Source organism: Vombatus ursinus, unplaced genomic scaffold (genome assembly GCF_900497805.2).
Source record: "Vombatus ursinus unplaced genomic scaffold, bare-nosed wombat genome assembly UNPS02014841.1, whole genome shotgun sequence".
Lineage (NCBI taxonomy): Eukaryota > Metazoa > Chordata > Mammalia > Diprotodontia > Vombatidae > Vombatus > Vombatus ursinus.
In genome coordinates this window covers 23,556,927-23,580,391 of record NW_020954619.1, presented here as the reverse complement: position 1 = coordinate 23,580,391, position 23,465 = coordinate 23,556,927, and the positions used below count along the sequence as shown (strand labels likewise).

The 23,465-nt window shown below is 35.6% G+C and overlaps 1 protein-coding gene across 1 annotated transcript in view; it reads left to right on the top strand.

Annotated features, from left to right (window-relative positions):
- Positions 1-3,434: 3,434 nt before the first annotated feature.
- The window catches only part of AGPAT5 (1-acylglycerol-3-phosphate O-acyltransferase 5), a 74,555-nt gene continuing 54,524 nt past the window's right edge, over positions 3,435-23,465 (top strand). Inside the window, exons 1-3 of the mRNA XM_027840413.1 lie at positions 3,435-3,824; positions 14,993-15,062; positions 23,263-23,378. Coding sequence (XP_027696214.1) covers positions 3,603-3,824; positions 14,993-15,062; positions 23,263-23,378 — 408 coding nt within the window. The 5' untranslated portion in view covers positions 3,435-3,602. The remainder of the gene's footprint in view (positions 3,825-14,992; positions 15,063-23,262; positions 23,379-23,465) is intronic.

The following is a 23,465-nucleotide window of genomic DNA, read 5'->3' as shown; positions in this document are numbered from 1 at the left end:
GTGTGTGTGTGTGTGTGTGTGTGTGTGTGTGTGTGTGTGTGTGTGTGACAATGTTGGTTTCTCCCAACAGAAAGGTAAGATTCTTAAAGACAAGGGTTGGGTTTTTTTTGTTTTGTTTTTTTGTATTTTGATGCCTGACACATTGTAGTCACTTACTGCTTGTTGAATGACTGGCACACAGTAACATTTAATGCTTCTTGAATAAATGACTTAAACTTATTTACATATAGGTTTTATCTATTCCTCTTCCCTGGACCCGTAGGAAAATGTAATCTCATTGGGAATGAGGACTTTGTTATTTTTCATATTTGTATTCCCAGTGACTTGGGTAAATTATTTGAAGTTAATTATGTGTTTGGGGAGGGGCATCAAAAAAAAAGAAAAGTTACTGAAAACAAACTTCAACCATTTTACAATTTTGCTAAGGACCACCTAAGGATTACCATATACCATGTTGCTGTGTTTTTGTGGTGCCAGGCATGTCATCTTACTTCAATCAATCAACATTTATTAAGCTAGTATTATTTATTAAGCTGGCACTGTGCTAAGCCCTGGGGATACAAAAAGAGGAAAAAGGATGTCCCTGCCCTCAAGGAGCTCACAGTCTAATGGAGGGGCAACAAATACAAACAAGCTATATACAGGATAAATAGGAATAATAAACAGAGAAAAGGCACTAGAATTAAGAGGAGTTGGGAAAGGCTTCCTATAGAAGATGGGACTTTAGTTGGAATTAAAAGGAAACCAGGGGATCTAGTAGGCAGAGTTGAGGAGGGAGGACATTTCAGGTATAGGGGACAACCAGAGAAAATGCTGGGAACTAAGAGATGGAATGTCTTGTTTGTGGAATAGCAAGGAGGCTAGTGTCACCATATCAAAGAGTACATTGTGGGGAATAAAGTATAAGAAGAAAATGATAGGAGGATGGCATCTGGGCCATGTCCAGTCATTCTGATCTATATCTTGCCACTGGACTCAGATGGCTCCAGAGGAGAAAGTGTGAGGCTGGTGACTTTGCACATCCCTCCCTCACTTAAATCCAATTCACTTGCAAGTCATGGCATCATGTTCTTGATGTGATGGTCCTCTTTGAGAACAAGGACAAACAACAATTTTTTGATCCTAGAGGCAATGGGGAGCCACTGGAGTTTATTGAGAGTGATATGATTAGACCTACAATATAGGAAAATCACTTCAGTGGCTGAATGGGTTGGAGGGCAGAGAGACTTGAGGCAGGCAAACCCACTAGCAGGCGACTGCAATGGTCCAAGAGGTGATGTGGGCCTACATCAGAATAGTGGCTGTGTCAGAGAAGAGGAGAGAGCATATTAGGGAGATTTTGCAAAATCACTGCTTTCACTGCTAAACCTGAAAAAGTTTACACTAAATGACTCAATTCCTCACTTCTCACTCTTATCACCTTGTAATCTGGACCCTCTTTCAAAACTCTTTACTGAAAATACTCTCTCAAGGTCATTGTTACTTCCCAAACCAGCAGCCTTTTCTCAGTCCTCTTCTTTGCCTCTTCTGTAGTATCTGGCAGCGTCAAACATTGTATCATACTATTGAATAATCTCTCTTCCCTTGTCTTCCTATACAGTACATTTGCTTGTTTTTCTCTTACATCTCCAATTTCTCCTCTTCTGCCTCTTCATTTTCTTAAGGTGAGAGTACCCTAAGGTTCAGTCCTTGGATCTTCTACTCTCTTTTCCATTATACTCCCTTTGGCCATGCCATTTACCCCAAAAGCTCAGCTATCATTTCTACTGGCCCAACTCCAGGTTTGGTCTCTGTCCTGGGCTCTGGACCTACATGTCTGACTGCTTACCGGACATTACTTAGATGTCACACTGGCAACTCAAACTTGACATGCACCAAACCAATCTTGTTCCCTTAAATCATCTTCTTCTTTCACTTTATCTATTGGAGGTACAACTATTCATCAGTTCTTCTACACTTAAAACTTAGGTGTTATCTTTGATTTTTCACTCTCCCTAATGTTTCAAATCCAATAAATTAAATTTAACATTTAAATGTCTTGCTCATTTTACCTCCATATTTCTAGAATCTGTTCCTTGCTCTCCATTCCCATTGACACCATCCTAGTTCAGATCCTCATCACTTCTTGCCTGGATTACTGCAAAAGTCTCCTTACAGGTCTTTCTGCTTCTTCCACTCTTCATATAGCTTTCAGAATAATCTTTGATGGTCACCTTAGTCCTCAACTTCACTAATGTTCAGTGGCTCCCACAATTTCCTGACTAAAGGTCAGACTTTTTTGCTTGGTGCCACACTACCTTTCTAGCATTCTCTCATATTACTGTCCTCTATTATCTATGTTCCAGCAAAACTGGAAAATTTATAAACAAACACATATTGCAAATATAGTATTCCTCATCCACATATTACTAATACTGAAGAAGAATCCAAGTGTTTTTCAAAGTTCCTTGAATACACTCTGCACTTCATCTCTGTGCTTTTGACCTCTCTGTTCCCTAGGCCTGGAATGTCATCCTTTGCCTGTTCAGGTCCTCTACGTTTAAAAGTCCAATTTAAATGCCAACCACTTCAGGATGCCTTCACTGACCCCATCCCTCTCTAAGAGCCTATCCCCGTAGACCTCACAAAGCACATTTTTTGCACCTCTCTAATGGTCAGGTGTATCATCCTGCTACTAAACTGAAAGGCTGTACATGCTTATCTAAACTTTGTACTACCCCCAGCACTCAGTACAAAGCTCTGCAACCAATAGAAGTGGAATGGCCGGAATGAATTCCTGTCAGCCAAGGATTCTTCTGTCTTGTGACAGAACCTGGAGCCCTCGAAAGCGACAGGAAAGCTCGTTATCCAGAAGAAATCATTTCTCCGATACTCCTCCTTTCCCTACAGCTTCTTCTTTTATTTTTCTCGCCCTCTCGATTTTTTCTCCATTTTAGTTCGGGTCTGCACCCCCGACCCACTCCAGTCAACTCCATTTTCAACTCCATAGCCCAAAGCAGGAGTGGAAAACCCCCAGGCAAGCAGTTTGGCTCGCAGATCAACTCCACGCATGCGCAATTGGTCTGGCAGGCTGCATCGCGAGAGGTACTGTGCGCCGTCGGTTGCCCTCCAACCGGCGGCCCAGGCTCCGCCAATCAGGGGCCACCTTGTTGCCCGGAGGGCCCCTCCCTCCATCCGGGTTTGGCAGTATGGTGTCAGAGGAGGGTCATGAACCGTAACTCCCTTTGAGGTAACCGCAGCCTGGGTCCCTTGTAGCTTGGGCCAGGTCGCCGTGCCCTCCCTGGCCTAGCTTCTGTGTCCCTGTCCGTTGGGGAACAGGGAGCCGGGGGAGTCGGGCTCCTGTTCAGGGAGCAGTCCGCCCGCCGGTCAGCAGGGCAGCCCATGCAGCTGAGGGGCTGCGGCGCCGGCGGCGGTGGTGGAGGCGGCGGCCTCCGCGACTCCGGAGCGGGCAGGGGGAGGGGGCCGGGCAGTCTGTGGCTAGGGACTTTCCTTTGGGCCCGGTGATCCCTTGGCGGCCCGGAGGAAGGGAAGGAGAAAGGGAAGCAGCAGGAGGAGGAAGCCGGGCCACAGCATCGCGAGCGAGCGAGCGGCGGAGCAGGAAGATGCTGCTGTCCCTGGTGCTCCACACGTACTCCATGCGGTATGCCCTCCCGGCCGCCGTGATGCTGGGCACGGCCCCCACCTATATCTTGGCCTGGCTGGGCTGGCGCCTCTTCTCCTTATTTCTGCCGGGAGCACGCATCTATCAGGAGGTGGACGATCGCTTCTACACCATCTACCAGAGCATGGTGCTCTTCTTCTTCGAAAACTACACCGGCGTCCAGGTGAGCACCCGCCTCTCCCTCATCCTTCCGGCCTCCCTCCCCCTGTTCCGGAGAGGCCCCCTTTTTGCTCCCAGTTACCTCAATTCCCCACCTCCCTTGGGCCTCCGGTTGCACCGGGACTCAGAGGAGCAAGGAATTGACGTCCACTGACCCTACACGTGGTGGGGACAGAGGCTGGATCCGTAGCATAGACAAGGGGCCGATTGTAGTCTGTAGGCCCCAGTTTCTCTGGGAAGACTTTGAAAAAGGTCCCTTCCAATCTCACCCTCGTTGATCCTCATTGATGCTTTTGGCACGGCTGGCCCAGTTTTGGAACCAAAAATTTATCAGACATAGGTTGTGCTTTAAGGTTGGGAAAGATTCTCAACAGATGCCCCAGTTCTGTCCAGCCTGTCCAGAGGCTCTTTGGGCTATGTTAAGGTAGTCTTACTGTTTTGCTACCTAGATGAAAGTGCCCACCACTGGAAGGAAGTGCTTCTGTGGTTGCCCTAAGTATAAATAATAGGGAACCTAAAAAAAGTTAATTTCCCCCTCCCACAAAATATTGAGTAGAGCTTATTAGTAGTACTCAAGTCCTTGTAAATATAAGTGTGGCATGTAAATTGATTACTTCTGACTTTTTGCCATAGAGTTAGCTGAGAATTGCCAATGTTATGACTCGTTTATTGCAGAATTCAGGAGTGTGTTTCTAATTGTTTCTTCCTAAAAATGGTCTGTAAAGGTGAGCAGATGTTACCTTTTGGAAATGAAACACAACCTCACAGATTCTTCTCCAGTATTAGTAATCTGTAGGTGAAGGAATTAGCCTCTCATTTGGCCAATCTTCTTTGTGATTTTTAAAAATTTACTAATCACAGAATGCTTATCCTTGCTCTATTGTGTTTATTAAATGTATACACAGAATATGCCAGGGTGAAGCAATAAGATGTATTAGGAACTCTAACCCTAACTTCAATTTCAGCTGCAGTGTTTTTATAAAAAAAAAAAAAAAGGTGTTTTGATTTTTATAATTTGAAAAATAAGAGCTAGCCTATATTTAATACTATTTTGTTGAGATTTATAGTATGAATAATTTAGACTTTGATTTTTGAATGCTGTAGACATTGTTTAGCCTTCAACATGTAGTTGGAAAACTTACTTTAACTTCATTTTGCTGACCGAGGTAGTTTATACCTAAGGGGAAGTGGTGAAATATGGATTAGAATTTTCACTTTGTGACTCCTAGACCTAGTTTTTTGTTTGTTTTTACTTTCAGAATAGCTATTTCTATTTCTATGCTTGGCATTCAGCTCCTGATGACTCTGCAAGGAAGTTGCTAATTTTCATTTAAGTTTTGCTAAAGCTGAGTTGAAGAGGGAGAGGAGAGTTGAAAGAGGTTTAGAAAGAAATAGAATCTAATGGAAGCTAACCTCCCTCTAACCAATAGCTGTTTAAGTGGTTCACTGGACAGAAGGGAGAAGCATTGTTTCAGACTGTTCTATTAAATTACTTTAAAAATAGCTCATTGGAGATTGTGGGTAGATGGCTTTTTGCTGTGCTCTGATTAATGTATTTCAGTTTCTCTATACACCACTTATGCTAAGTGTAGGATTTTCTAGAAAGATTGGATAACTTTACTGCATAATAGTTTTGTTTCTTGTTCAATAAAAAAGAAATTTAAAAAATGAGTAGTATGCCATGCATTCTTGTTCTATCTCCTAAATATTTCTATTAAAGAAGTTTTTAAAAATATAAAAATTATGTTTACTCTTATTCACTATTTTGGAAAGTTCCATTTTGGACATTTTTTAACATAACTATTAAATAGCTATATTGACAGCATGCCCAGAAATAGTAGAATAAAACTTCATTTATTTGCTTCTAACTAATTCAGAATTTGTGATCATTTTAGATCAGGGTTGAGTTGATCCAGTTGATCCAGTGTATTTAATTTGCATAGTAAATTTCCCCCCCCCCCCCCGAAGTTCAATATTCATGAGGGAAATAGCTTGATGATTTAAAAATAAACATTTTAAAAATACTCATTAAACAGCGCTCTCAATTTAAATAGTAATTAGCTTTATTTAATTTGGGTAAGTGATAATTTACAGTCTGTATTGTAAAAGGTCCTGTTACTGGATTCAACAAAGTGCCTACTTTGTGAAAGAGGAGTCTGGGGGACCTGGATTCAAGTCCTGACTCATACACACTGGTTTTTTGACCCTGAGTAAGTCACTTAACTTTATAAATTCTAGAATAGTTTCCAGTCTGCATTGGTAAAGGGAGTTTCTTCATGAGGAGCTCCTATACTGTCAAAATTATAGGTCCAGATAAAAAATGTGAAAGACATTTAGCTTCTGAACCTCCACTAGGCAATCCTTCATTCCACTTACTATGCATAATTGCAAGTCATAATTGCATTAAAAACTTATAATTTAGGCTTTCCCCCATTAATTTAATTTTACTCTCATCTTTTCAACTTCCTTTCCTATCAATAGTTTGAAATGTTGAGGCTTGATGTGTTGTTTAGTATTTGGACCTTTTAGTGTCCAGATTGCTGAACAGGGTTAGGACTGTGATTTTGTTGGGTACAAAACTTCCTTAGGAAAAACAACTCAAAAGTGCAAGCAAGTCTTACTGATGGTACATAGGTAAGTGACTAGTATGTCAACTGCAGCTGGCTGGTTCAGTAGATAAAGTGTTGGGCCAGGAGTCAGGAAGATCTAAGTTTCAATGTGACCTCAGACTATGCCAAAAAAACCCAAATGCAGTCATGACTAATTGGATAACAAAAAGCATAGCAATTATAATGCCTTAGTTATATTTGTGTAGTACTTTGCAATTCTTATTTTAAGATATAATTTATGAGTCTATATATAGAGAGATATTTTACGTATATGTCTACATAATTATAGATATATAATATCTATGCCTACCAGTAAAACACTTAAGACCATTATGCAGTTTCTATCATTCTAAAAGAATAATTTGTGAAATTGCCTATCTTATTTTATATACTGTTTTGTACTGCTATGGTGTTTTATTAATAATATAAACCCCTTACTTTGTAAATGTAAATGAATTTCACTCAAGTCTTTTGAGTTTAAGTACTTCAAGAACATTTTATTTTATTTTATTTTTGCTTTTTGGTGAGGCAGTTGGGGTTAAGTGACTTGCCCAGGATCACATATGTTGAGTGTCTGAAGCTGGATTTGAACTCAAGTCCTCCTGACTTCAAGGCCCGGTCTATCCACTGTGCCACCTAGCTGCCCCTCAAGAACATTTTACAATAAGATAAGATCTTATCTTATTGTAGGGGTGTTAAGTGACATCCCTAGTCTCATAGCTAGTATGTTGGTGATTAAATGAATGAAAAAGCACTGAAGTAACTCTTATAATGTGCCAAGCATAGTGTTTAAGGAGATAGAAATTATAAAAGCAGACAGTCCCTTTTATCTAGTAGCTTTTACTTTAATAGTGGGAGAATTTAACACAAATTAGGGAAGTAATGGCATTACAGTAATTTTAATTTGAAATGGTGAATGGAGTCCTGGAATAGATAAATGAAGATGATGATGATAATGATAAACATTTATATAGAACCTGCTGTGTATGTGCCTGGCACTTTGCTAAGTACTTTGCAAATATCTCATCTGATCTTAGCCCTTCGAAGTAAATACTATTATATATCCCCATTTTACAGATGAGGAAACCAAGGCAGACAGTGGTTTAGTGACTTGCCCAGGATCACACAGCTAGCAAGTGTTTGAGGCAGGATTCAAGCTCAAGTTTTCCTGATTCCAGGTCCAGTGCTTTATCCGTTGTTGTGCCACCTTGTTGCCCCTAAGAGATTGACAGCTCTTTCCGAGTTCAGTGAGCTAATAAGAGATGGAGTCAGAATTAAAAAAGAAAAGCTTTTTTAGATATGTTGAATTGAAACATGGGAATCAAAAGACCCTGGATTTAGCTCCCCCCTGCTACTATTCCAGGGATAATCCTTATTTAGAAATATGAAGAATATCACTTGATACATAATTCTACGTACTAAAATAGTGAATTTTAGTCATCTTTTTATCATTTTTTTCAGTTTAAATCTTTTTTATACATTTTATTTTATTCAGAACTTAAATAAAACAAGGATTTCCATAACATAGTGAAATAGGAAAAAAAAGATGATTGTACATGAAACTGGGACTCTATTATGTATAATTTACTATTCCGTTTAAATATATAGTAAAGTTATAATTATTGAGGAATGTTAATGTTGACATCATATAACTTTCTTTTTTTTCTTGCCCCCACTCGAGGTGGCTACCATTAGACACAAATATATGCGTTTATACATGCATACATACGTACATATACATATATAATACATATATATGTAAAATCATTCTTTACATACTTCTATTAGTTCCTTCTCTGGATGCAGATAGCATTAGTTCACATTTATAAAAGTGATTGCCACTACTATACATTTTTTAAAATGTCAAAATAGGACCGCTTAAATCCAAATAAACCTGCATTATTTTGGTGAAAAACCATTTCCTAATTGTGCTGTGTGAAATAAAGGGAGTGTGGAAAGGAAATTTGCAGTAACCATGAGGGCACTTTCTAAGTCTGGAATCTCCATGAAAGAGGTGCCCCTCTCTGACAATATTTCAACAGCTGCTCGTTCCTGTCCTCTGTTCTTGGTCTAAACTTGAATGAAATGGTTTTTTCTTCAAATACCTTAAAGGGAGGAGGGGGAAAGGGATGTATTACTAAATAACTTGTTTTTTCTTTCCAATGGGTAGTTTTTAAATGATCCTGTTATGAAACTTTAGAAATGAATTCCTTGTTCTTTCCCTCAGCTATTTTTTTTTACTTTTTAAAAAATTCCATTTTATTCATTTTTAGAGTAGTAGTGATTCCTGTCCTTTTCACCAAGTAAAACATTCTTGACCTTTTTTAAAATTTCTTCCAAGGCTCAACTTGGATGCCATCTCCTACAGCAGATCTTTCCTGATCTCTCCCTAAGAAAAATTACTTTTTATATTCTTTGTATTTAAATATTGCATTCCTTCTCTAGAAATGAAAAAGCAAATAAAAACAAAAAGACAAAAAAAAGACAAAAAAGAAAGACAAATGCCTTTGAAGGCAAAGGACTACTTCCATTTTGTTTCTGTATCCCTGTTATTGAACGCATCATCTTGTAAGTTTCATAGGTGTGAACAACTCTTGACTGGAAACTTCTTTCATTATACACACGAGCACACTAATCTTCAAATTGTAAGTTTAAATCTGGCCTTAGACAAGTAGTAACTGTGTAACTTTGGGTAAGGCACTTAACATCTGACTGCCTCAGTTTCCTCAATTGTAAAATGGGAATCATAGTATCACCTACTTCACAGAGTTGTGAGTATCAGATGAGAGAATGTTTGTAAATCACATAGCAGAATTCCTGGCATATAGTAAGGTAGGTGCTTAATACATGCTTATTACTTTCCCTTTCTCCTTAGGGGCACCAAGAGGTTAAGTGACTTGCTCCAGGTTCGCGCAACTAATAAATTATCAGAGGCAGGACTTAGTCTTCTTGACTCAAAGTTAGATTCTATATTCACTATGCCATGTTCCTCTTGTCTCATGCACTTAATAAAAACTAATTAAGTTGAAATGACCCCTAAAGTATTACCATAAAAGTCAAACCATTGAAGGAATTAGAGTTCGTTTCTTTTTGAAGTGGCATATTTCTCTTAATTTTCAAACAAAAAAAATGATTTGTTATATAGTGACTGAATTTTTTTCCCTTTACATAGAATATTTAAGATGAAGAGAAGTAGGTCCATGATGTTCATGATCTTCTATGCTTGGCAACTAAACCTGCTTTTAACAAATATTCTTGATTATTTCATTGGATTCTAGTTTCTTCCCAATTCAACCAGTTTATATTCTTATAAGGTACATAGAAAAGAAAAAAAAAATCACATTATAGTTTTAGCTTTCCTTTGATTTTCAGTCATAGCTTGTTACACTGCAGTTTCACATCTGACTTATTTTAACATCAACAACTTTGGAACATAAAAGAAATTAAATTTAACTAAGATGCTATTTCACCATATTTTTTCAAGTTTAATATAAATGATAAAATTATTATTTAAAGTAAAAGAAGTATTTCAAGAATTATAGTCTGTCATTCAGATCTTAGAATCTAGAGGCAGAAGGAATCTTTAGAGATTACATAGTTTTTCCTCTTTTCTCTACCCCCTGTCGTTTTACAGATAAGGGAACCGAAGCCTAGAGAGTTTAAATAACTTGGCTGAGGGCACAAGGTAGTAAATAACAGAACTGAGAATTAAACCGAGGTGCTCTTACCCCAAATCCAGTGCTCTTTTCACTGTGTACAGCTTTTTTATGCTCATTTCATAATTTGTATCTCACTTAAAGTACAGGAAATATTTATTGTGATTTTCTATGCTGTGGTTTTGAACATGCAGTGAGTGTATCAGTGAGTCTCTATAATAATTTTCTTTTACATTTCTTCTGTCCTCATATATGAGAATTGATTTTGTATTTTACTTTAAAACTAAAATTCACATAAAAACAAATTGACCTACTTATGTGTTATGCCTTAAATACAAAATAGTCTTTAAATATTGGCCTATAACAATGGAGCAAAGAAAACAGAAAAATCTAATGTTTGATGTTTCTATGACTCTTTAAGGAAGTTGATATAGTGATTTAAAGCTGAAACACATTTTCAGATTCTTAAGGGAAACATTTTAAGGCTTTCATATCTAGAGTACATTTGTAATCCCTTCTTTGTGTATGCTTGAGGCTTCATAAATACCATACACTTTATGAATTATATTTAATACTTTCATCTAAATTACACTGATGAAAAGGCTATTATTTATATATAGTATTCCTTGTATAGGGAGACTGATAATTTTGTTCTTTTTTCCTATTGCATTTTTTATTATGCTGATTTGAAACCAATGAATTTCATCTTTTGCTCTACTGCAAAGGTCTTAAAAGATGGTAGAATTATTTAATTTGGAAGAGCACAATAGAACTTGGTAATAGCAAGTTATAAGCTTTTACTTAAATCTTATTTAGCAAAATGACTTTCTTAAATGGGACATAACAGATCCAATAGAATATAGTCACTTTTAAACTGAGTGGTAAACTCACTGGTGTTTAAGTCTTAAGAAAAGCCATGTAGAATTCTATTTTTGTACTTGATAGGAAATGTAAAATTTTGACAATTATTCTTCGTAGTATTATTAAAATTACTAAATATTCTTCATAGGTTTCTTTTTAAGGACCTTATTTTATGTAAATTAGGTGAAAAACTCTTACTAAATGAACAGTAACATTTTAAAAAGGCCTTTACTGAAAGAAAGCCTGAAAGCAACACAAAGAATAATGGTACTCATATCACTTCTTGAACCCTAGGGATCCACAGAGGGTTTTCTGAAATAAAATTTAGTTATTATATACATGTTTAATTTGTTTGCATTATCCATAAATGTGATTGTAGTGTGTATAAGACTGTGAAAAAGAATTGCAATCACAATGATTCACCAATACTTTTTTTTTAATTTTTAAAAAATTTTTTTCACCAATACTTCTAACTAGGAGGTAATAGTTGTCCATTGAGTATTAAAATGTCCAATAGCTTTTCTCATGAGATGACTTAAAAATTACCATCAACACTGAAAAACCTTGGTGATTCTATTAAGTATATGAAATATAAAATAGAAAAATTATTAATTTAAAATGTTGGGTAAAATTTTAATGTATGTTTTATTATGTTAATATTTATGCATAGGCCTGTGAATTTATATCTATGTAGTTTTATAGTCTTGGAAATGTTAACCAAATGATGAAAGACTCCAACATTGTCTATTTTCTTTGATTTTATAAACTTTATTACCTGTGTTTTGCTTTCTTTGTGGTCATTATCTCATTTATCTTGTGAGATTTAATAATTCCAGTTAATAGGAATAGTATTTTTAGGAGGAATAATAGTTTGCAGTTTGTAATCTCTAACTTGATATTTTCAGATATTTCTACCTTTTACATTATAACAAAAAAATGTTTTCCCCATGGCTTTATTTCTGTTGATAATTGTTTTGAAAGTAATGGACAAATAAACAATTATTTCGAGGGAGAAAATGTGTAATTAGTCACAAATATCTTTTGAGAAAATCTCTCCCTGATAAAATTACTCATGAGTGAACATGTTAGGTTTGACTGTCATCCTTTGTTGCATAGTATCTGCAAAGCACTTCTGGAAAGGCCAGATATGTTTGCATGTTGAGGAATCTCGAGAGAAAGAGCAGCCCTTTTTAAGGGGGTTTTATTAAGAGCAGCAATTGACTTGATATAATTCATGAGCTTTTCTTAATCAACTAACTGAAATCTATGATCTTTAATTTTTTTTTTTTTTTTACTCAATGAAATGCAGGGTTTTCTCAAGATGTTACCCACACACTTGTTTAGCAATGTTTCGTGTGTTGAATTTTGCAACTTGATCTAATGAAAGGATTTTGTTGGACAGTTTTGAATTGTTATCATGTAAGAGAAAGTATTTAATTTGTAGGAAAAATACATCTAGTGAATATTGTTGGAGTCACACAACTTTAAGTGTACATAGAGAAACAAGCAATAGATTCTGGATTAGGTACCAGAGTTTAAATCAAAGCTCATGATTTATCATGACTTGCACAGTTTTGACCAAGTCACTTAACCCCTTCGTCCCTCAATTTCTTGTCAAATGAGGAGGTGGGTGGGACTAGATGATTTCTAAATTCTCTTTCAGCTCTAATTTTATGATAAAATTAGAAATCCTAGGGAGCTATACCTTTTCCACTGGCTTCCATTTGGGGCAGTTAGGTGGTGTAGTGAATAGAGTGCTGTGCTTGGAGGTAGGAAGACTAGAGACATTTCCTAGCTGTGTATCCCTGGGCAAGTCACTTAACCCTATTTACCTCAGTTTCCTCATCTGTAAAATGAACTGGTGAAGGAAATGACAAATTACTCCAGTATTTTTGCCAAGAGAATCCCAAATGGGGTCATGAAGAGTTGGACACAACTGAACAACATTGTTCCATTGAACTTCTCATTGCTCTGCCCTCAAAAATCTCATATTCTTTTTTTCTGGACTGCAGAGTGGGTAGATTTTATGTCTTTATGTAGTTTTAATATCCAACTGAATTTATTCTGCCTAGGTAATGCTCAGATGGTTTTAATGAAACTTTGTTCGCTTATTTGAGGATTTGATGATCTTTTTAAGAAGATGAGTATATTTGTTTTTAAAAAAGCAGTAATTAGAATTATATTGTTTCTGTTTTTGTGATGTAGTGTAATTTATGAAGAATTTCTTAAGCTTATTGAGTCTCCAAAGGCTGTAGCTTCTTCCTCTAATCACTAAGCAAGAAAGGGAAATGAAACTTTCTTAAATTGTTTAAGCATTGTTTTTAACCTGTGGCAAAATATTCCATGCTGTCTAGGCATGTCTCTGAAGGGAGCAATTTGGGTTGAATTAATTAGCCCCAAAGGCTTAAATGTGAATATCTTATCCAGAAAATTTAGCCATAAATACTAAAAAAATGTGTCTTGGTTTACTGTTTCTGTAACTTGTTTTTACATACACTTTCTCTCTCTCTCTCTCTCTCTCTCTCTCTCTCTCTCTCTCTCTCTTTTTCTCTGTCCAAAACTATACTTAATTTTAGACCTAAAACTTTGTGCAGTGAGTACAGAAAATTTAATTTTTATCTCTAAAGGTAGAGAAACAGATCTATTTGACTTTTATTTTTAATTAATGCCTCATTTTGTAGATTCAAAGCCTACATTTATAATATTTTTCCTAGGATGTGTTAAAAGTAAAAGAATAGTTTGAATAGTTATTTGTTATATTCTTGCTCTATGCTTAGTGCTAGGCACAGGAAGATTCAAAATCATAAGACTTGATCACTACTTGCTTTTTTATAACTTTTGCTTATAAAAAATCACAATAATTAATAATGTTAGCAGATGGACTTCTTTTGACTTCTTTCTTTGGTGGAAAGACTTATTAAATGATCAAAAGGCAAACCAAATGGAGAAGAAAGCCGTTATTGTTCTGTTTACATAGTCATAGAGTAATGGATAGCTGGCTATAGGTTGTAAGTATATTTAATTAACAAAGATTTTTCATGTAGTGGTATACAGGAAAAGTTTTTTTTTATGTATTCTTTATGTTGAATTACTGTGACAGCAAAATACATACATACACACATGTATATATGTTTTACAATGCAAATATTATTGATTTGAAGTGCAGTAAAAAAGCAGTAATTTGATGTAAATGGAAGATTATGTTTGAAAGGTTAGGGAAAGGACAAAATATTTATAGCATTACATGTTTTTAAAAAAGGATCTCAAATTTCAGAGTGACAAGTCTTTTAAATTTGATTTTTTTAAAATTTAAACATTTAAAAAAGAGCTATATACTATCTAGTTTCATTAATGACTTTTCATTTTTACTAATATATCACCTTGGTTTATTTAATGTTTAACAAATTTACATTGGGTATTTTTATAGGTTCTTTTACTCTCTTATTTCCCCTCTGCTTAAGTAGTATAGTAGAAATAATAATTACTGGCATTGAAGTAATAATTAAAAGATTTGCAAAATGCTATATACATTCACATTTGATCCTCAAAATGACACTGTGAGGTAGATACTGATGGTATTATTTCAATTTTATTGATGAGGAAATCAAGTTAGCCCCTAACAGATTAAGTGACCAGGCCCATTGACTCGGAAGTACTAAGTGTCAGATGCAGAATTAAGCCAAGATTACTCCTGACTCCCAAGTCTGGCACCCTAAATTAACTTATTCTTAATAACATCTGTGTGAACAGAGGACAGTAGAAATGACTGTTTTGATCAATTTTTCACCTTTTCACTTCTGACCTGCCTCCTATTTCTTAGTGCCACTTGGTCTTGTGGGCTGTGAGGGGCCCCTAACTTTAAATCACTGATTGTTGTTGATTGTGTACATTTCTATTCATGACATCTTGTATATACATGTGCCTTTGTTAATACTTCATTATTTTTGTTGTATCTTATTTTGTAGGTTAAAGTGTTGAATGTTAATTTTAAAAACTACACCATCAGAAAGTAATGTTTTCCTTTTTGTTGTTGTTTTATCTTTTAGATAATACTATATGGGGATTTGCCAAAACATAAAGAAAATATAATATATTTATCAAATCATCAGTGCACAGGTTTGTATTTTGTTTGTCTGCAACCTAGGTCTTTTTTTTTAGGTACATAATTAGTAAAAATAGGTCTACCATCCTTAACCTTTTAAGTTGAACTATATAAAATATGTACCTTGAGTGTGGATGTACCTGAGCTTATTTTTTTTTATTGTGCATGTTTTTGAAAAGTCAGGCATGTTAAAACCTTTTTTAAATCTCTTCCACCTTCCTATTATAAATATTTATGGTATATTAAATCACTACCAGTTAAATTGGGTCATCAAAAGGCCTTTTTAGAAAGCTATAAAAACTTGTTTGGCTAAATGTGCCTGGGAAACAGTGTGACAATTGATAAATTTCATGTTGGATTTGGATGAACAACTTTTCATTATATTATGTCTGCTTTGCTCACTACCAGGTGATTTCCCCCTGAGTGCTATTTTTCCCCCTCCTAATGAGTTGGGAAGAATGCCATGTTTACTTTAGGCTTCTGGGAGAAATATGTATGTATATGTTCATGTATAAAAATAATCTTACACTTTTATATTGATATAATTGATAAGTACATTGTATTACATAAGGAGAGGCAAATAGAGAACCAGCAAGGTTTGGGTTTAAGTCCTGCCTGTGATATGTACTGGCAATGTGACCCTGGGCAAGTCACTTAACCTTTCAGTGTTCTAGGCAACTGTCTAAGATTATAAATTGTGGCAAAGATGCTGAAGTACTTTGGTGGAAAGAATATCCTCATTTGGGATTTCCCTGTACCAATGAAATCACAGGCTTAAACCCTATCTCTCTCTCAAGCCTGGTTACACAAAAGTGGTGAAGTTGACATTGCAGAAGAGTGATATTTGTGGAAAACCTCTATCTTGTAAATTATCTTTTTTTTTTAAAAAAATCTTTAAATTTTATTGATGTACTTTGTTTTTACATCACTTTCAATTCAGACTATATCTTTTTAATCCTCTCCTAGTGAGTAAACCACTAACAACAAAATAAAAATAAAGAAAAGTTAAAAAAGGAAATCAGTACAGCAAAAGTCACCAACACATCAATTGAGCCTTATAAAATAGGATATGCATTGTTCCACATTGAATCCCCACACATCTTTAATGAAGAGAGGGAGATGTATTTTCTCATCCCTTCAGGGAAAAGTTTGGTTATTATAATTGTACAGTGTTCAGAGTTTGTTTTTGTTTTTTTGTGGTTGTATATCATTTTTTCTATTAAATACTTCAGTTTTGTATTTTACCTAAAATATTTGGAAAAGGATGGTTTGTTTTAGACATATACAGGATTTTCATAGTTCATATATAAACAATTTTGTTTAGGAGACTGTATGACCTTTGCAGAAATAGGATATTTTTAGTTCGATCTAAATGCATATGAAATATTGGCAGTTTGAGTTCAGTGACTAGAAATGGAAAAGGATTTTGTTACTTGATCCATTTGTCATCTTTCAGGGATAGTAATATTCTTACCATTCCAGATGAATTCTTCTCTAAGACCATGAGGAAAGAGATAGAACAGGTTGCTATGGAAGTTTTTCTTTTATTTAAGAATTGTATAGGCGAGTTTTTAATGTCTGCTGATAACAGAATTTTGCTGTATTTAAAATCTGCTTCATTTTTGTTATAGTTTAATATTTTGTTTATGCACTTTGTCTTTGCTGTTATAACTTAGCATACTTTAAAATGAATCCAATTTTTAAATATCTTCCCTTGTCCCTTTTGTATGCCTTTGGTGACATAGCTCCAATTTCCATTTTATTTCCATTGTTTTTTAGTTAAAATTTTTTTTTTGGAGACTTAGGGCTGCAAAAAGTGGTTCTTGTAATCACTAATGGGCCTGATTCTACTTATTGGTATGGAAGCTCTGGCCTGTTTCATTTCTGGCCTGTTTCATTTCCAACCTGGCCCAGTTCACCTCTTCTTGGGCAGTCTAGTGTAATCCCTGCTCCCTGATGCTCACTATATTGGTACGCTTAGTTAGGTACCTTTGGCACCTGGACCAGAATGCAGGCAAGGGAAATAAAAGATGAAAGTGAAATTACTTGGTTTTGCTCTATGTTGACAATTTTGATAGGAGAGTAATTTGAAGTCATAGGCTACAATTAAGATTTGGGGTTTATGTTAAGTTTAATATATCCGTATTCTCCCTGACCCTGATTAATGTGACCAGCAGGATCTGTATGCTGTGACTATAGCTGAAAATACCTATTTAACATGATTGATAGTTGCTTAAAAACATGTCCTGTATTTTGTTAAATTTCTTCCTGTACTTTGCTTTTCCTTCTGTTAGCACAGTCATTATTATTAGAAGCACATTATTACTAATTGGTATTCAGGTGATGGTTGATTTCTTCTTTTTTCTTTTTCTTTTCTTTTTGTTGAGGTGATCAGAGTTAAGTGACTTGCCCAGGGTCACACAGCTAGTAAGTGTTAAGTGTCTGAGGCTGGATTTGAACTCAGGTCCTCCTGACTCCAAGGCCAGAGCTTTTTTCACTGTGGCACCTAGCTGCCCCCATTGGTTGATATTTTTGTTCAAGTACAGATATGCAAATATAAAGTACTTACTGCCTGAAGCAAATATGGGATGGATTATTTCCCTAAGTTCTTCAAAGACATTTCATCTATAAGATGGAAACCCATCTAACTCCAAGAAGGTAGAAACTCTAGAACCATATCAGATTAAAAACCCTTTCTTTTTTCCTAGATCCACTAGAGGTTCCAGGCACCTCATAATGATATTTTGCCAGTTAATCATAGACTATTTAATGCCTAGTTTTTAGGTGAGACAGTCTTATGGAAGAGTACTTGGCCAGCTTCCCCAAAATTCAGTGGATATCTGATGGAAAACAGTAGATCTTGATACCATTATCTTTGTAGTTACCTCAGAGTTATCTTTGACTTGTCCCCTCTCCTTATACCATATCCAGTCATTTGCCAAATTCTGTCCATTTTTATAAAGTTCTATTACACTTCCAATTTCAGGCCTCAGCCTTTTTCTCTATCCTAGTTCAAATATTCATCATCTATTGTAATAGCTTCCTAACGGCTCTCCTAACCTCCAATCTTTCCCTGTACTTTCATCCTTCCTAAAACTTCCAGAATCATCTTCCTAAAGTCATTTCCGAATTCAGAAACCTTTACTGGCTCCCCATTACCTTTGAGATCAAATATGAAGTCCTTAGATTGGCAGGCTAGTAATCTCTACAGTCCAGTTCCAGTCTTCATGCAGTCAATATTCCAGCCAAATTGAAACTACAGGACTGCTGGCTCTTTCCATATTGCATTTGCCACCATTCCTATAGTGCACTTCTTCCTCATTTCTACCACTTTCTCATGAAACCATCCTTGGTTCCCTAGCTATAAGTTTTCTGTTTCTCAAATGTTCCTGGAGCACTTCATCTGACTTGTCCTTTGCCTTCTTCATTATCTTGCCTTGTATTGTACATGTTGTCTTATCCCTGCTGGTAGAATGTAAGCTCATTGAGTTCTGGGACTGTGTTTTGTCTTTTTTTTTGTCTCCACTGCTTATTACAGTGCTTGGCAGGTGTAAAATTATGAAGACACATAGTAGGTGCTTAATTAAAACTTGTTTACTGCTTGAATAAAATGTTAAGTTAAATTGAATTGCCTCTTCTATATGAATGCTGATAGGCCCAAGAGAGGTGGTAGTCTGGGAATCTAAGTGAACAGGAGTTACTGAAACAGGTTGAAAATTCTCACAGGCATCTAGGGGTAGAGGTAGGGGTGTATCTCTTTTTATTTCTGTAAAAGAATCTTCAAGTGTCTGTAGCATTCCCAATTTTGAACTAGTCCAGATCCTAACTCTAAGGAGCATTCAAATTTCTAAAGTTACCTCACAATGTGGTGCTTGTAACATAACGCATTGAACCTCTTAACTATTATATCTGTTTGTTTGCTAGTCTTGGACACATTATTCCATCTTTACTTCTCAAAAATTATAGCTAAATGTTTTTGCAAGTTATAATTTTAATCACATGCGTGTTAATTCTGGTTTGACATGTAAAACAGCTTTTATTTACTGTTATATGTGTATTCCCCTCTTATTAATCTTTCCAACTAAATCACTTTTCTTCTTATATATACAGTCTCTTGTCCATTTATCACTTTTACTGTAATCAATAATTATTTAACTTTTGATATTTTTCCCCTTGTCTTCTGTGAAATTTCCCTACCTCTCAACTGCCCTTTGGTTCTTATTGTCTTTGATCATTTATGCTTACTCTCCCCTATTTGGTCTACCTGTTAATTCGATCCTGGTTTTGAATCTCATCACAGCTATTCATTCAATTCAACAAGTATTTATTAAATACCTACAATTTATCAGGCATAATGCTAGTTGATGGTGATTTCAAGACAAAAAGAAAACAGTTACTGTTTTCAAGGAGCTTAGGTAATTATGGGGGAAAGCTTGTACAAAAATGAGTAAATTCAAAATAGAGTATATCCACCATAATTTGGGGATGGGAAAAACACTAATGACTGGGGAAGTCAGGACAGGCCTGGGGACATGCTACTTGACTAGAATCTTAAAAGGATGATGTGGGTGTGATGAGGAGGAAGAAAATTCCAAGTATGGAAGACAGTCTGAAAAGGTACAGAGATAGGAGAACATAGTGTTGCATAAAGTAAGTATGTCAATTTGTCTAGAATATAGTATATGCAAAACGGGGTTAAAATGAAGTAAATCTGGACAAGTTGGAGCCAGATTGTGATAGCACTTTTAAGTATTGAACCTAACCCAGGTGTATTATCTTAGGTAAGTCCCTTAACCATCACTCTGAGTTTTCGTTTTCTAATTTGCAACATGGGGATGATAATTATTATACTACGTAACTTATGGTTGCTTTGGGAGAGACATTTTCTAAATGTTAAAGCACTATGTAAATATGAGTAGTTATTATTATATCATTCTCCTATATTGCCACTATAAGAAAAAAAATGTCAGAATTATTCAGGAGGGAAGTGTGTTTTTTGAGTCAATGTTGGGGAATGTTATTCAAAACATTTATTGATACCCTAAGTATAAACTGTACTTGTAATGATTATTAATACAGAAAGAATTGTTGGTGCTTAGCCATCTGGCAGCTTTATCCAGAACATAGCCAAGAACTCAAAAAGGAAGCAAAAATAAGGCTTCTAAACAGCAAAAGTGTATGTCACAAACTGCACTTTATGGTAGAACTCATTCTACCCACCCCAACCCCTCCCCCCTTATTCAAAGCCTATTTGCTTATTAGAATTTGTGTATGGTCAAGGTTTTGTTACCTCGTTTCCTAACTTGTAGTGACTTGGGGAAGAAACACTGTTAGAGGCATACTGATGTCATTGAAAAGTGACAGCTGTTTTTCTGGTATCATGGAAGGAGGGAGGAAAAGTATAAAAAGCAGACACGAAATAAATCCTGCAGTCTAGAGCAGACTTAAGGGTCGCACATCTCTATATCCTTCTACAGTTGCTGAGGGCATCACTTTGTTAGCCCATAATAAAATAACAGGTATTAGGGCTGCAAGGTACCTGAGAAATCATTGAACCTAATGCCTTAATTTTTCAGAGTAGAGGAAAGACTAAGAGAAGTGAAATAACTAACTTGTCCCAGGTTACAGCCAGTGTCAGAACCAGATGAGATAGATTACAGGTGTTTTAACTCTAGCCCAGTATTCTTTTTACTTTATCAAGTTGTTTTACTTTAGAATTGTGACCCTTAGTCATCAAGAAAAGGTTAAATTATGTTTCGTGCATTTCATCTATGTTTCCTGTAGGCAGGGAAGTGTTTAGTTCTTCATTGATTTTGGATGAATTTTTGGTGCTTCAAGATGGGAGGTAGCAACATTTGTAGAGAGGAAGATAATACTCTTGGCTGTAAAGAAAACAATGTAATATCCTTAGAAACAAGAAACAAATAATATCCTTAGAGCTGACAGTCATTTAAGAGATCATTTAACTCCATAGCAGAGCTAGACTAGAGAGATTTCTCACTGACTACAATGTTTGTTCTACTATATCATGTTGTTTTCCATTCTTTGAGGGATCAAGGCTGCACCACCAACAACAACCACCTCAAAACAAAATTTCTTCCATCATATAAATGGGATATGACTCAAAGAGGTTCTAACTAGGCCCTGGGAATACCTGTTCATTCTCAGGATTGTTGAGGGGGGAATGATAGAGAGAAGGACAAACTCTGGATATCAGGCAGGTGTGCCCATGTTCCAAGTACTATGTTGTGAAATTATTACTTACCCCATAAGAACAGCCTGTGTATTTTCCCAGAGAAGAATTATATAATTTGAGAGTTGGAAGGTACCTTAATGACCATTTGGTCCAACTCCTGGACAAGAAATCCCTACTAAAACATGCCCAACAAGTGGTAAATACAACTCTTTGCCTTGTAGACCTTTTTGGGTAGTTCTAATTGTTTTCTTGGCATCAAACCTCAATTTGCCGTTTTCGTACCATTTGAACCATTTACCCTTGATTCTGTTACTTAAAGTTCAAATGGAAAAAGTCTAGTTCCTCTTCGTCATGACAGACTTTCAGATACTTGAAGACAGGTTTTATATCCTCCTGAGTCTTTTATTCTTCAGGCTAAATATGTGTAGTACCTTCAAATCTTCATTCATTCCAATAAGATACTAGTCTTTCTTATAGTTGGTGGCTATCATGTTTATAAAAAAAAATTTCTAAATCAACATCTTCAATCCTCTCTAATTTTAAATTTGTAATGGGCAATTTCCACATGGATATCCTGTTCACACATTAATCTTAACATTGCCAACTTCACCATCCAAAATATATTTTACCCTTTTATAAATTCTAGATTGATCTCAGTATTAGTATTCTGGCCAAAGCCCACAGCCTTAGAATATTTTTGGTTCCTTCCTATCTTTTGTCCCTTTTATCTTATTTGTCAACGGTATCTACTTTTTAATGTAGTATTGACTTTATGCTTCCTATTTCTATAGTCTAGGACCCTATGATCTTGTGCCAAGATGGCTGCAAGAACTTCATAGTCTTCTCTCTTTCAGTATATTTTTTTACTCAGTTTTATGCCCAGCTAATAGAAGTACCCTTTTCAAGCACAAACCATGTTTTTCTCTTCTGTTTAAGAATCTGTTGCTTGTTTTAACATCCAGATTTTTCTCCTTGTCCTTCAAGGCCTTATATCGGTTATATACCTTTCTTTTATCCCATTTCCTGTTATTATTAGCTTTTCTAGTCCTTCTCTTTAAGTGAAGTTAATTCACTTTCCATTATCTGCATATAACTTGCATATTTCCATTTCTGTACTTACATATTTGACATTCCCTTTGCTTAGAATGCTACCCTCTTTTTTTTCTTTAAAAATTATTAAAAAAAACTTCTTAAAAGTTTTATATTATAGATTTCACCAGATCCTATGCTTCTGTTTAACATTTTTTAAAAATCAATTGTCTTTTTGTACTAAATTGTGTTGTACTTCGTTTATATTTTGCTCTGTAAATGTGTTTTCAGTTAGTTTACACACACACACATGCACACACATACAGATACACATATTATACATTCAATTGAGCATAAACCTCTTGAGGGGAGGCACCATGTCTTTCCTGTGTACTTCCATACCATTTGTCTGTGCAAACAAATTCTTAGTAAATTTAGGCTACGGGTAGGGAATCTGTGGCCACATGTGGCCTTCTAGGTCCTTGAGTGGGGCTTTTTGACTGAGTCCAAGTTTATAGAATAAATCCTTTTATTAAGGGGATTTGTTATGTGAAGAAGGCCTCAGGTTCCCCAACCCTGATCTAGGCTGTCTTTTCTGTTATGGATCCCATTTGAATTTTTTAATCAACAGAAGTTAGATACAAAGAAAAAAACCCACAAAGTTTTACCTTTTTGTGTTATTTCCCATTTCCATTTTAGAAGAGAAAATATTTTTCGACATTTTTATATTTTTTTGTCCCTTATGTAAGTTTTATTTGTGACTGGGTTGTTTATTTTTTTTTTAAATGACCATTTAATTCCTATGATATTTAAGAAAAATGTAATAGAGTTTTGCTTCTTTTAGGAACTGATTTTATGTTTATTACATCTAAAGTTGTTATTTAATGACATCTATTACTATTATTTTGTTTTGAATTATGGAGTAGATGGAACTTTTAGGCAACTTTTGAAGCAGTTTTGGACTAATGAATTCGGGTTTCTTTTGGCAGTTGACTGGATTGTTGCTGACATTTTGGCAATCAGGCAGAATGCTCTTGGACATGTACGCTATGTTCTGAAAAATGGCTTAAAGTGGCTTCCGTTGTATGGGTGGTATTTTTCTCAGGTAATTTGTTTCATTTATTTTCTTAAGTTTTATGATGACATTGTAGGCCCCAACATCTTACTCTAAACTGAAATACTTTTATGATAA